Consider the following 12108-nt stretch of genomic DNA (forward strand, 5'->3'; position numbering starts at 1 on the left):
GAGTAAAAGAAGAAAATTAATTTCTTTGAATATAAAGATATAAAGATGATTATTATGATGTTAAAGAATGAAAATTTGTTTGTGAATATGATTTATCAAATCAATAGACAACAAATGATCATTAACCGAGAAAAAAAAACTGGATAAAAAGCAACTCTTGTGAGTTGAAGATGGGAATGAGGAACAATGAAATGAACTTAGATTATGATCATGTTCAAATCTTGTCTTCCTAAATGAATGACAAAAGTGTCTCAGGAAAAACAGAAAAAAAGGAGAAATTCAACTTGAAACAGAATCCATGATTATCATTAAACGAGAGACGGATGAAAGAATCCATTTTGCTGAAGATTCAATTAGATTACAGTTTTATTGATTAGCAGCATTTCATGTTATAGCTTGAGATTTGATCTGTTTTTGTTTCTGTATTTGTCACAATTTGCTAACTCAATTCATGTGTAAACATTAATCAACTTTAACCAATAAATGTTAATGCATTGGATTGAGTTAACTTGGCCGATTCAGCCTTTAATATTATTTTAAAGAGTCAATCTTTCAACCTTTTTTGCATTACCACTTATTATGATTAAATCATCACCATCTGAATTTCAGTCCATCCGACTCTTCATTTCTCAAGCTTTCATGATTATCTCTTGAAATTTACAAATAACACGATATTTGAAAGATAATAATTCTAATGGATTATCGTGTCCAATTTCATTGTTATCTTCCTTCCAAAACTATTACAATAATTGAAACAATTTTAGACTCAAATTTAGTTTAGAGTTTCCATATTTGATATTATCTACCATTTAGATTGGACTTAAGTTATGAAAACAGTTTGATAGGAATAGACTGAAATCTGGTTTAATTATGTTGGGTGAAGATTAATTTACCTCAGATTGATGTGAACTTTGTTGATATTTTAATCAATCATAATGGCTTTGCTTTTATGTGTCAATATATCAAATGATGCTTTCATCGGACAATCAACGTTCATTTAGTGTCATTTGATAATCACAGCAGCAGGGTTGGTATACTGAAATGATAATTAAACAAAATTGACATTTCTGATTTATTTGCTGCCTTTTTATGCTGATCATCTTTTACCATTAAAGGTTGACAAGATGAAATTGGTCAACCATTTAACTAGAAAGGCTGAACAGTAAAAATAAAAGATCAATGACAATCTAATCAATAAAATACCAAGAGATGGTTAAAAGGGTAAAAGAAATGATGATGATGTGAGGAGAAGAGGAAGAAAAAATGATTTGAGTCACTTTATTCCCAAAAAAGGTCTAATTTAGCAACATCTAGTTAAACATGCGCTGGGTTGTCTTGATTGCGAACAATCATTTGCCTCTATTTTGGTGAGATTCACTCGTTACTAGATAACAGCTATTCAAATCTTCAAGATAATCAAATTGGACGCAAGTTAAATTGGCTTTTAATCATCAACCAACTGATCCAACTCAATTTCATTCTTGTTCTGCCTGGTGCATTCAACTTTTTCAGTTTGTCTTTTCATTTTCTTTTAACTTTTTTATCCTTCCAACATCAAATTAGTTGTTAAATTAGCCTTTACTCATCAATCGTTGACAATTTTTACCAACTTTAACTGTCAAAGTTTAATCTTGGTTCCATCAATCTCCTGATAAACTTTTAAATTGTGAAAAAAAATCTTATCGTCCAGACATGATAGTTCATTGTGATGAAGTTTCAAAGGAATTATCTGTGATTTTTTAAAAATTCATTTTAAGATTCACTTTCTTTTGATCATCGACTTAATTTTCTGCTAGTCGCGCTTTTAATCAACGGTCCCTCTACACGTGATTCACTTGTTTTACAGTTAAAGTTGAAACATTTTATAAACTGTTATATCAAAGAGTAGCTATTCTTTGATTGTTATGGTGAATGAAGATAATCATTTTTTGGAAGCTAAAGAAATCGATTCTAAAGTGTTTTTAGAGCCAGTTGATGAAAAAATTTTAAACGAGAATGAACCTAATAATTGTATACCCGTTAGAAAGCAGCGAAAGAAGAAGAAGAAGAAGAAAGGTTTGTTTAACAATTTTTAATTTTATTTTGATATTCATAATGTGTTTTTCATTCCCATCTCTTCGTATTTTTTAAAGGGATTGGAACTGGAACTGACGAGTTGGGTTCATTATTACAGAGCAATGAAAAGGTTGGAAGCCATGAAAGTGACAAATCTCAAGAAGGTTACGCGCCAAAACCAGCAACGGATTGTGTGATAAAGAAAAGGAATAAAAAACGAAAGAAAAAAACTTCAAGTGATGTTAAGATTGAAGAAAAAGAATCAACTTCTGTTGAAAATGATAAAACCGTTCCATTGTTCATTCCTGTTAAGCAGCTTTTCTCCGATTCAGACTATCCCATAGGTGAAATTATGGAATATCCTAAAGTTGAACTTGACAGGTGAGAAATAGTTTCTTATTGAATTGGTTCATGTATTTTATGATTGTTTCTTTGTTCCCTTCATCTAGTCGCACTGCCATTAACCGAACAAGTAATGCTGAAAAGAAGGCCTTGGACTCTGCTAATATCGATATGTACAAAGAATTAAGACAAGCTGCTGAAGCTCATCGTCAAACTCGAAAATTTATGCAAAAATTCATAAAACCAGGAATGAAGATGATTTATATTTGGTAATTCACCAGATTGTTCAGCTCTTTAAAGACTTTTATTTTGGTTATTTTTTTACATTAAGCATGTTTGGTATTATATTTTCAAGCATTTTATCTAGAAATTTTGAGCTAATTGTTTTTACTTTTCTGTTTGGGTTTAGTGAAATTTTGGAAGATATTGCTCGTAAATTGATTGATGAAAAAGGCTTGGAGGCCGGACTTGCTTTTCCGACAGGCTGTTCATTAAATAATTGTGCTGCTCATTATACACCAAATAGTGGAGATAATACCGTTTTTGAATACGACGATGTTTGCAAAATTGATATTGGAACTCATATAAATGGTCGAATAATTGATTCCGCTTTTACGATGACATTTAATTCAAAGTATGACAAACTTTTGGAGGCTGTTCGTGAAGCAACCAATACTGGTATCAAAGCAGCTGGTATTGATGTACGACTCTGTGATATTGGTGAACAAATTCAAGAAGTTATGGAATCATATGAGGTTGAAATCGATGGGAAAACTTACCAAGGTAGGAACGCTGTTATGTTTAAACGCTTGTTAGCTTTCAACCAAGAAATCTTTTTTCTCGCTTCAGTAAAACCGATTCGTAATTTAAGTGGTCATTCAATACACCCTTATCGAGTTCATGCTGACAAAAATGTTCCAATCACGAAAAATGCTGATCAAACAAGGATGGAGGTGATAATTTTCTCATTAACAATCGCTTTGATTTATCTAACTTTAATTTTTCTGTTCTAAAGGAAGGTGAAATCTATGCAATTGAAACTTTTGGTAGCACTGGACGTGGTTATGCTGTGGCTACTGCTGATCAAGAGTTTTCTCATTATATGAAAAATTACGAAACTGTCAATGTTCCAATGAGGTTTGTATCGTCATATTAAGTGCCACAAGTCTATTTCTGGTGCTAATTTTTTCTATTTTGTTGTATATTTTCAGATCAACAAAGTCCAAGCAATTGCTAAACGTAATCAACCAAAATTTTGGCACATTAGCTTTTTGCCGTCGCTGGTTAGACAGGCTGGGCCAGAGCAAATACCTTCTTTCTCTCAATGATTTATGCCAAAAAGGAATCGTTTCACCATACCCTGCATTATTTGATATAAAGAAGAGTTATTCAGCTCAATATGAGCATACAATAATTTTAAGACCAACCTGTAAGGAAGTTGTTAGCCGGGGCGATGACTATTGATCTACACTTTCATCTTTTTTTGTCAAAGATTGACTCTAGTTTTGTTTATCAATCTTTTAGATTTTCAAAAAATTTAGTAAAATACAAAATACTTTGATTATCGAAGCTAATTAAATTCATTCATATTATGATAGATAAAATTATTGTAAGATTACTCAATAAAAATTTGAATTTTTTCTTATAATCTTGATGTGTCTAACAATTACCGTAAAATTGAAAACTGGCAAAAAAACAAGAAACAAGATGCTTCAATCGATTAATATTTGAAGAGCTAATGTGACATTAGTAATGTCAATGTAAAATTCATCTGATGTTCAAAAACACCAAGTTGTTTGTTTAATTTGCATTCACAATTAATGAGTATGTAACGGTACAAGAAGAGATAAAATTAATGATTGAATTATTGAAACATTCAGTTCAGGTACTACATTTGCGCGATTTACATGTCTTGATATAATTTTACTGCACACCATTATTTATATAATTGAGTTAGACCAAAAAATGAGGAAATAAATTATTAACATTTTACACTTACTGTTACAGTAAAAAGAGCAAATGTTAAATGTCAACAAATAATGCTTGACGAGGAGGAGATATCTGTGTTGGATCTGATAGGATCTGATATTCAACATATGTTCTCAGTTGTAAATTACAACTTGTAATCCGTAATTGTTTTTAAACTTTAATGGTGCTGGTAAATGATAATAAATCAATTATAAAGGATTTAAGAACAATCGACATACCTTTGACTTGTGTTATATCTGTTTTCGTCTTACATCTTCACAATTTATAAAAATATCTTAAGATGTCCGTTTTAGAGAAAGATCTTCGTCGACTACAGTATAACAAACTAACACCAAGACCTATTGGATTACCAACTGGCAGCTCTAATCGTTCTGGAGGTTCTCGTTATAAAAGAGATTTTAGTCCCATTCTGTATAAAGATTATTTTGATTGCTTTAAAACAATCAAATTACCCGATTCGGATGACACTTTCAGGGTTTATTTGTCCGGATTTCAAGTCGAGCCATCAAATTCATTGGTTTTGGTACTTCTTCATGGAGGTGGTTATTCCGGTTTGACTTGGTCTTTATTCACAAAACATATTAGAGAATTGTGTGTGTGTCGTGTAATTGCTATTGATCTCCGAGGACATGGAGGATCTTTGAGCCAAAATGAAAGTGATTTATCAGTATCCACTTTAACTAGTGATATTGGAAAAGTGTGTAAAGGTAAGCTAAATGCAAGTTGTCATGTAAAAAAATGTTGATACAATTTTCTATTCCTAAATTTACAGCTGTTTTAGATGAAAAAAATGAAGACATTGAACTACCACCAATCGTGATTATCGGCCATAGTATGGGGGGTGCTCTTGCAGTACATTGTGCACATCAATTGCAGGAAATACTGCCATCAATTATGGGTATTATTGTCATTGATGTAGTCGAAGGAACAGCTTTAGATGCTTTACAATCGATGCAATCTTTATTAAAAGGTCGCCCAAAATCATTCCAAAATCTAGAAAATGCTATTGAATGGTGGTAAGTACGAATCTATCAGTTCATCTTCCCTTAATTTTTTTAATCGAAACATTTATCCATTTCTTAATAGTCTAAAAAGTGGCCAAACACGTAATTTGGAGTCAGCTCGAGTATCAATGCCTGGTCAGCTAACAAAGTAAGTATTGTTACTCATTTAGAAACTTCTGATTATTAATAAATTTATTTATTTAACAATTATTAGTTCACTCACTGGTTCACCAGCTACTGATGATATAACCGAACATACGACACATGACACCTCTGGTGATAGTAAAGAAGACGAAGCTGACAAAAGTACTTGTGGGCGAAGACTGTTTGACTCTAGTGATCAAATACCAGAAGAAAACGAAAGTAACGATGAAGAAGAGACCGAAACAAGTCAATCAACTACGACAGCAAATCTAACACCAAGAGATGAACACGAAGAACAAGAAACGCCAAAGTCTCCTGAAAGTGATGATAGACAGAAACCAGAGTATGTATGGCGGATAAATTTATCTAAAACAGAGTCATATTGGAAAGGATGGTTTCAAGGTTTATCTGAACTTTTCCTAAATGCTCCAGTTCATGGCAAAATGTTATTACTTGCCGGAATTGATAATCTTGACAGACAGTTGACAATTGGTCAGATGCAAGGTTTGTTAATAATTTATTCACAATATAACAGAAATTCACTTACTAAAATTGTATAAATTTACACAACGTTCAATTTCTAGGCAAATTTCAACTTCAAGTTTTACCGCAATGTGGTCATGCTGTTCATGAAGATGTGCCAGAAAAGGTTTGTAATAATTATCAGATCAAAGTTAGGTTACTATTCAAAAATATGGAATTATTAATTTCTTGTTTTCTATTCACTTACAGGTTGCTGATACAATTGCTACTTTCCTTGTGAGGAATAGATTTACGGAAGCAATCAAAGAATTCGGACGTCCTTTTCCATCATGTTAAAAGACTATTAACATCCATTATGTTATCATTGTATCATTACGTTATCCTTGTGCTAATTAAATCGTCCCAAAAGTGTGATTAAACATAACTCTGAAATTGTTCGTACAATCAATTTTTTTATTTGAAAATAAGTTACAAATCAGTATTAAATAACATTCTCAGTTTGTTCGCACAATTATGGGGCTTATTAAAGCTTAAAAAATTGTAATAGCATTCATAGATGCTATAATAACAATTAAAGACTCATAAAACGTTTTATTACTTTATTACTATATGTATTAGTTTGAGAAAGGAATGAGAATTATTGCCTCAGAACAAAATCAGGATATCAAAAAATAAATTGGCAGTCCATGTTCATCTTGATCATCAGAAATTTTGTTTTAAGTTTAAGATCTTGGAAATGATTCACAGGATTATAATCTCTTTGAGCACCAACTATTAAAACCTTTTTCTCTTGTAGAAACTTTATGGCGTGGAACATTGGTAAATCTTTGGTCCGATTCGTTGTTTAAAACGTAATTAGCCAAATAGTTTGACTTGTAGCTATTTCTTTTGTCGTATTTGCGATTTTCACCGCGAGAATCACCACGAGAATCACTATCTTGAATAGAGTTGTTATGAAAAAGCCTGACTAATTCTTTTAGATGAACCTTTTCAATTTCCTTTTTCTTCCTCATGGTTCTAAATTCGGAAAGATAAGGGACTTTGCTACCCAATTTTTCGATGTCTCTCATGATATCACGGTGGTATTTGACTCCTAAAGTTTCAATGTTGACGAATAGCTGAGCCAAAGTAGTTAATTTTTCGGCTGCAAATTTCTCACTGTGGGCCTTGATAAAACCTTCTCTCAGAAGCCAATGGTCCTTCAACTCGCATGGTTTCCTACGGAGAATGGTCTTTTCGGTCATTTTAACACAAAAAAATAGTTAAAAGTAATTTAGACTAGAATAAAAAGAGATCAAAAGTTGTCATACGATAGAGACGTAGCAGTTACATAAGTGTGGTAAGTAACAGAAGTTAACAGTTAACTCACCCCCAATTGTTTGTTAGCGGTTGCTTGATGGTTACAATTTAAAGCGCCAAGATTTGAAAATTAAAAAACGAAATTTTATAAAGATTGAATAAAGAACTTTTATTTACCTTTCAAAATGGCCAATTAGAGCAACCAAGATCGGTAACGGCTGCGACAAGAGGTAGTTAAAAACTACATGAGTTGATATGAAATTTAACAGATGAGGCGAGATTAACGAGAAAAGGTTCAAACCATTTAAAGAGCAAAAGTAAAAAAATGACAAAATTGTATTGACTTTAAATGATAATTAGTTCGAAGCACAGCTTTCATTCTGTAGCATTCAAATTGCAATCTGTCCAATAAGTCTGAAATTATTTATTAGATTCATTGATTTCAGCCTCCGACCAAGTTCTCAGTCCCTAAAATCTGCAATCATGAAAGCAAAAAAATGTTCTACTCTAATTGTTCCATTTCAATAAATTTATTTGTTTTTCAAACAATAAGGGAATGCAAGTCAAACACTAAATGATTCACACTTTTTAAGCTTTAATTGTTCAAATAAAGATTTTTTTTATTTTGAGAATGAGAAATTAAGATCTATTGAATCGAGAAAAAGTAAAATACGATCCAAATAACTTATTTAATTGCTGTTTGAAGATATGTTTAAATACAATATTTCTTAACCTTTTATTGGAAGATCATTAATCTTTAATAAAATAAGAGGTTGTCTATTTTTTTCGCTTCCGATGGTAGATATTACAAATTTGATGAATAATGGTGTGTGAAGTGAAGTTTGATGTGTTCCGGCTTTGGTGGAGTTTAGACAAAAACATGATTGAATAAGAAATATGAAGAGATCAAGGAAGGAGAGAAAGAAAAAAGGTATGAAAGAGAAAGGATAAGAGTTAAGAAATTTGAATTTCCTATTAATATAATGTAACTTGATAAATCATTTTCGACGCAGATCTTTGGAAACAATAACGTAACGCTGAGGTACAGATAGAGCAGGTGAATACCCATCAGGATAACTTGAATCTTCAAATAAAACTTGATACTCGTCTTGAGCATTTTTTGGTGGCTCTTGGACTATTGCTCGGTAAAAACATGTAGTTTGAGGATATAAAGCTAAGATGAGGGTTCCTTTCTCGAAAAGGGCTTCATGATCTGTCTCAGGATTGGCTCTCATTAATGGAAGTGGTATCACTCTTCTTCGACTCAATGTATGTCTTTCCTTCTGTTCTTCATCAATATCATCAATCTCGTACTTATTTGTATTCGAATTGTAGGAAACAATTTCCGCGAGAATCCAATTCTCATCTTCATCAGGACCTTTGACCAGCGCTGCTACCATGTCACCAACTTTTCCGACATAATTGGGTTCAGCAGGGACAGAGCCACAAAGTGGAGGAGTTTTACCCTCCTTGTTGCGACGGATAAATAGTGGTAGAGTTAAAGCACTTTGTTGCAACATCTTCATTAAAGCTCCTCTTCTTATTGACGTTTCCTTGGTAAACAGGCTAAGGCCACTCTTTCGGGGGCGTTTCTTGATTAACGTCCGAATTTCAAATATTTGATCCAAAGATTTAGAAAGGACTTCAATTTCTGAATCGCAATCTTGAATCGCACCTTTATACAGAGTTCTCAATTTTTGCTTGAAGTAAGGCTTTTGTGGCTCATTTTGCATCTTCTCGTGAGTTTTCCGAATATTTGATAGATTGCCTTCACTTTTATTCCTTTCTTCATGACACTGTTCAATAAGGGAATACAGATCTCGCAGTTTATCATAGATTATTTCTTCGCTAGAACTATTATCACCATTATCCATCAGTCTTTGCATGGTAATATCCAAAACACACGATAGTAAAGATATTAAAGATGAAATATTGATTACTTTTGTAGATGTAAATTACCACCTAGAAGATAATTTTGTTTCAAATGAAATTATTTAGATGTTTACTCATTATTTAGATAAATTTGATATTTATCACACGATCAGCTGATAAGCTGATTAAAGTTTAATAGCAATAGGGATAGCAGTTTGAACTTGGATATAAAACATAGGTAGACTTAAGTGAACTTGTGATTGTTAATGTAAATCATTTTTAAAATACGAATGATTTGAGAATGAAAATATTGAATGAATTATTATTTAAAATCTAGTTGATGTTTTCAAAACAAAATCACAATCAAAACAACTTCCAATGAGAAACATTAAAAGTAAAAGTCAAAAAATCTCTCTTCTTATTGTCATAGACACGCCATGGCAACCTATTTGCGCGGGTTTTTTCTGGCTTCAGGATCAGTCTTTATGTGATTATTTACTCCATACTGCTAAGCTCTTTCTTAATCTTTATTGTAATTTACGTTTTAATTTGTTGTTCATTCACTGATATCGTACTTCGTCCATCTCAGTTCATCTTAAGCCTGATCTCTTGGTTATTACATTATTTCAAGAAAATTCAAAACTGTTCTGCTCTCACGAAACTCATCCTTTTTGGCTTTTCATTTCTGTGTGCCTTTGCCTGGTTAACATTAATATTCGTGTATATCTCATAAATCCTTTGATTGTTTTGATTCCTCATCAATTAAATACTTTTAATATCTTCATTCAAGGTAAGAAATACTTTTAGTTTGATTCACCCATTCATAAGCTCTATAATATGTGAAATTAACTGCATACTTTTTATCTTTGCTCATAGGACTAACTTATGCTATATGTCAGAGTTCATCAAGTGTTCTTTTCGTTGATTGAATAAAAGCCCATAATCCTGAAAATCCTATAGATACAAGAGCTATAAAAATGGAACCTCCGCCAAGTAATTCAAGAAAGGGATTTCTTGACAAATTTGCTGGTGCATTTACTTGTCATTCTATGTCATTAAAAAAAGACAAGAAGAGGCCAATGGTTGATGGTTCTCCCCCAGAATCTGAGCTGTGTCCCACTGGATTTAAAAAGATAATGTTTGATAATCAAAAAGGACTCCCATTTGTTGACATTTTAAAGCCTACGTCGCGAAGCGATCTCTTAGTCCACCCGAAAAAAATAAGTGAGGTTGATTGCTGGTTAACCTCCATTTTTGGCACCAGATCTTCAAATCCGAAATTATTTCTTATTGTTAGTGGACCTTCAGGGTCTGGTAAAATGACAACTCTTCAGTTACTTGCACGAGAACGTGGAATCAAGACTATTGAATTTTCGGAGGTCAGTTACGTCAAAGAAATTTTCTCAGTGGAAGACGAGAAAAGTTATTCTTATGGAGAGCATCTGAATAATCGTAGTCAAAGTGAAAACGTTAGAAATTTCCTCATCCAAGCTAACGTTAAATCTATTGTAGATAAAAGTCCTAAAAACAAAAAACTACTAGTCTTCAAAGATCTTCCTTTCACTTTGGTGAAAGAGCCAGAGAAATACCATAAATTATGGACGTGGTATTATGAAAAATTCAGCGCAGATGGAGTTCCTGTTGTTTTCATTCTCTCAAACGATCCCAGTAGAGAACAAATCAAAATTTTCTCGAGCCAGCTCAGGTCGCGTCTAAATGTAGTAGAAATTCAATTTAATCCATTCGTTAAAACTCGTATAGTTAAATGGTTGACTGATAAATTGGAGAAGAAAGTATCAAAACCAGATATTGAGGCCATTGTCGACGAAGGGAAAGGTGATTTCAGGAATATACTCAACTGTTTTGAGCTAAAATGCAGTTCAAGTCTCGCAAAACAAAGATCCTTTACTAACTTCAAAAGAGGGGCCAAAAAGCTAAAAACTGACGATAATCTGTCTAAGGATCCTGGATCAAGTGCAATTTGGGGTCGTGATGTATCTTTAGAATTGTACCACTTTTTGGGAAAAATTTTATTCAGCAAGCGACACTACGATAAACCAGTGCAGAGAACATTGCCCGATGAACTATTGAAATTTGAGCGCCATCCTTTAGTTGAAGACCCTTTTCAATTAGTTGAAACTCATGACATCTCCTCTAATACACTGAATCTATTTTTACATCAAAACTATCTAAATCATTCTGAAAATTTGGAAAGCGCAGCTAACTCTATTGAATGGTTGAGTCAATCTGATTGTTTAAGAGATGATGTATATGATGGCAATTCTCCATTAGAAAGTTACCAAAAGGCTCTATCAGGAGCAGGTTTAATGTTTAATTTAAGTCCAAATGGACCGGTTAAAGTGAAATATCTCGATACAAGAAAAGCTAAGGATACCCATTCCAAGCCATCCTTAATATCTTCCAATAGGCCCTGGCATATTAATCAAGAAAAAATTAAGGAGACAAAATCAACTTTAAAAGCTTGTATTAACGAGAAATCTAAATCTCTAAATTACCAGGATTTCATTTTAGATTTTCTTCCATATGCATCAGTGATGAATATTTCAATGAAAAGGTTTACTGGTGATCTTTTGAAAATCTCATGTTTTCCCAATATAAGTTATGGTGGTTTTAACAAGACTCATGAGCCATTTGTTATGCGTCCATCAACAGTTCAATTGCGATGCGAAACCTCAGATATACCGATAAATGAGCGCGATGAAAGTGATGATGAAAAATTGTATTTTATTGAAGACGTATCTGATTGAGTATTCCGCCAATGTAAAGTTTATGCTACCAATAAATTGTTAATTATTTATATTTATGATTAAGATTTGTTTAGTTTTGATTTAAACCCATTATGGCTACCGAAACAAAAGTTAACAAAGGGCAGAATGAAATATTCAGATTGTAACAGAAA

At 32.6% G+C, this 12108-nt stretch overlaps 4 protein-coding genes across 4 annotated transcripts; 3 read left to right on the plus strand and 1 right to left on the minus strand.

Moving 5' to 3' along the window:
- The first annotated feature begins 1370 nt into the window (after positions 1-1370).
- On the plus strand, positions 1371-4045 carry LOC107363243 (methionine aminopeptidase 2-like). Its single transcript, XM_015930438.3, has 7 exons — positions 1371-2055; positions 2133-2436; positions 2505-2666; positions 2807-3180; positions 3247-3350; positions 3413-3534; positions 3609-4045. Exons 1-7 carry the CDS (start codon positions 1905-1907, stop codon positions 3859-3861), a joined length of 1470 nt encoding a protein of 489 aa, XP_015785924.1. The 5' UTR covers positions 1371-1904; the 3' UTR covers positions 3862-4045.
- Positions 4046-4538: 493 nt separating this feature from the next.
- On the plus strand, positions 4539-6449 carry LOC107363315 (protein phosphatase methylesterase 1). Its single transcript, XM_015930532.3, has 6 exons — positions 4539-5093; positions 5159-5402; positions 5473-5538; positions 5605-6038; positions 6119-6183; positions 6267-6449. The coding sequence occupies exons 1-6, from the start codon at positions 4667-4669 to the stop codon at positions 6351-6353; spliced, it is 1323 nt and encodes a 440-aa protein (XP_015786018.1). The 5' UTR covers positions 4539-4666; the 3' UTR covers positions 6354-6449.
- A 1537-nt stretch (positions 6450-7986) lies between these two features.
- Positions 7987-9710, minus strand: Sgf29 (SAGA-associated factor 29). The gene has a single exon (XM_015930426.3). The coding sequence runs from the start codon at positions 9200-9202 to the stop codon at positions 8315-8317; it is 888 nt and encodes a 295-aa protein (XP_015785912.1). The 5' UTR covers positions 9203-9710; the 3' UTR covers positions 7987-8314.
- Positions 9677-12015, plus strand: LOC107363230 (cell cycle checkpoint protein RAD17). Its single transcript, XM_015930425.3, has 2 exons — positions 9677-9978; positions 10065-12015. Exon 2 carries the CDS (start codon positions 10166-10168, stop codon positions 11954-11956), a length of 1791 nt encoding a protein of 596 aa, XP_015785911.1. The 5' UTR covers positions 9677-9978; positions 10065-10165; the 3' UTR covers positions 11957-12015.
- Positions 12016-12108: the final 93 nt, after the last annotated feature.

The sequence above is a fragment of the Tetranychus urticae genome, chromosome 3 (assembly GCF_039701765.1).
Source record: "Tetranychus urticae isolate SD_2017Ah chromosome 3, NJAU_TeUrti_SD_1.0, whole genome shotgun sequence".
Classification (NCBI taxonomy): Eukaryota; Metazoa; Arthropoda; class Arachnida; order Trombidiformes; family Tetranychidae; genus Tetranychus; species Tetranychus urticae.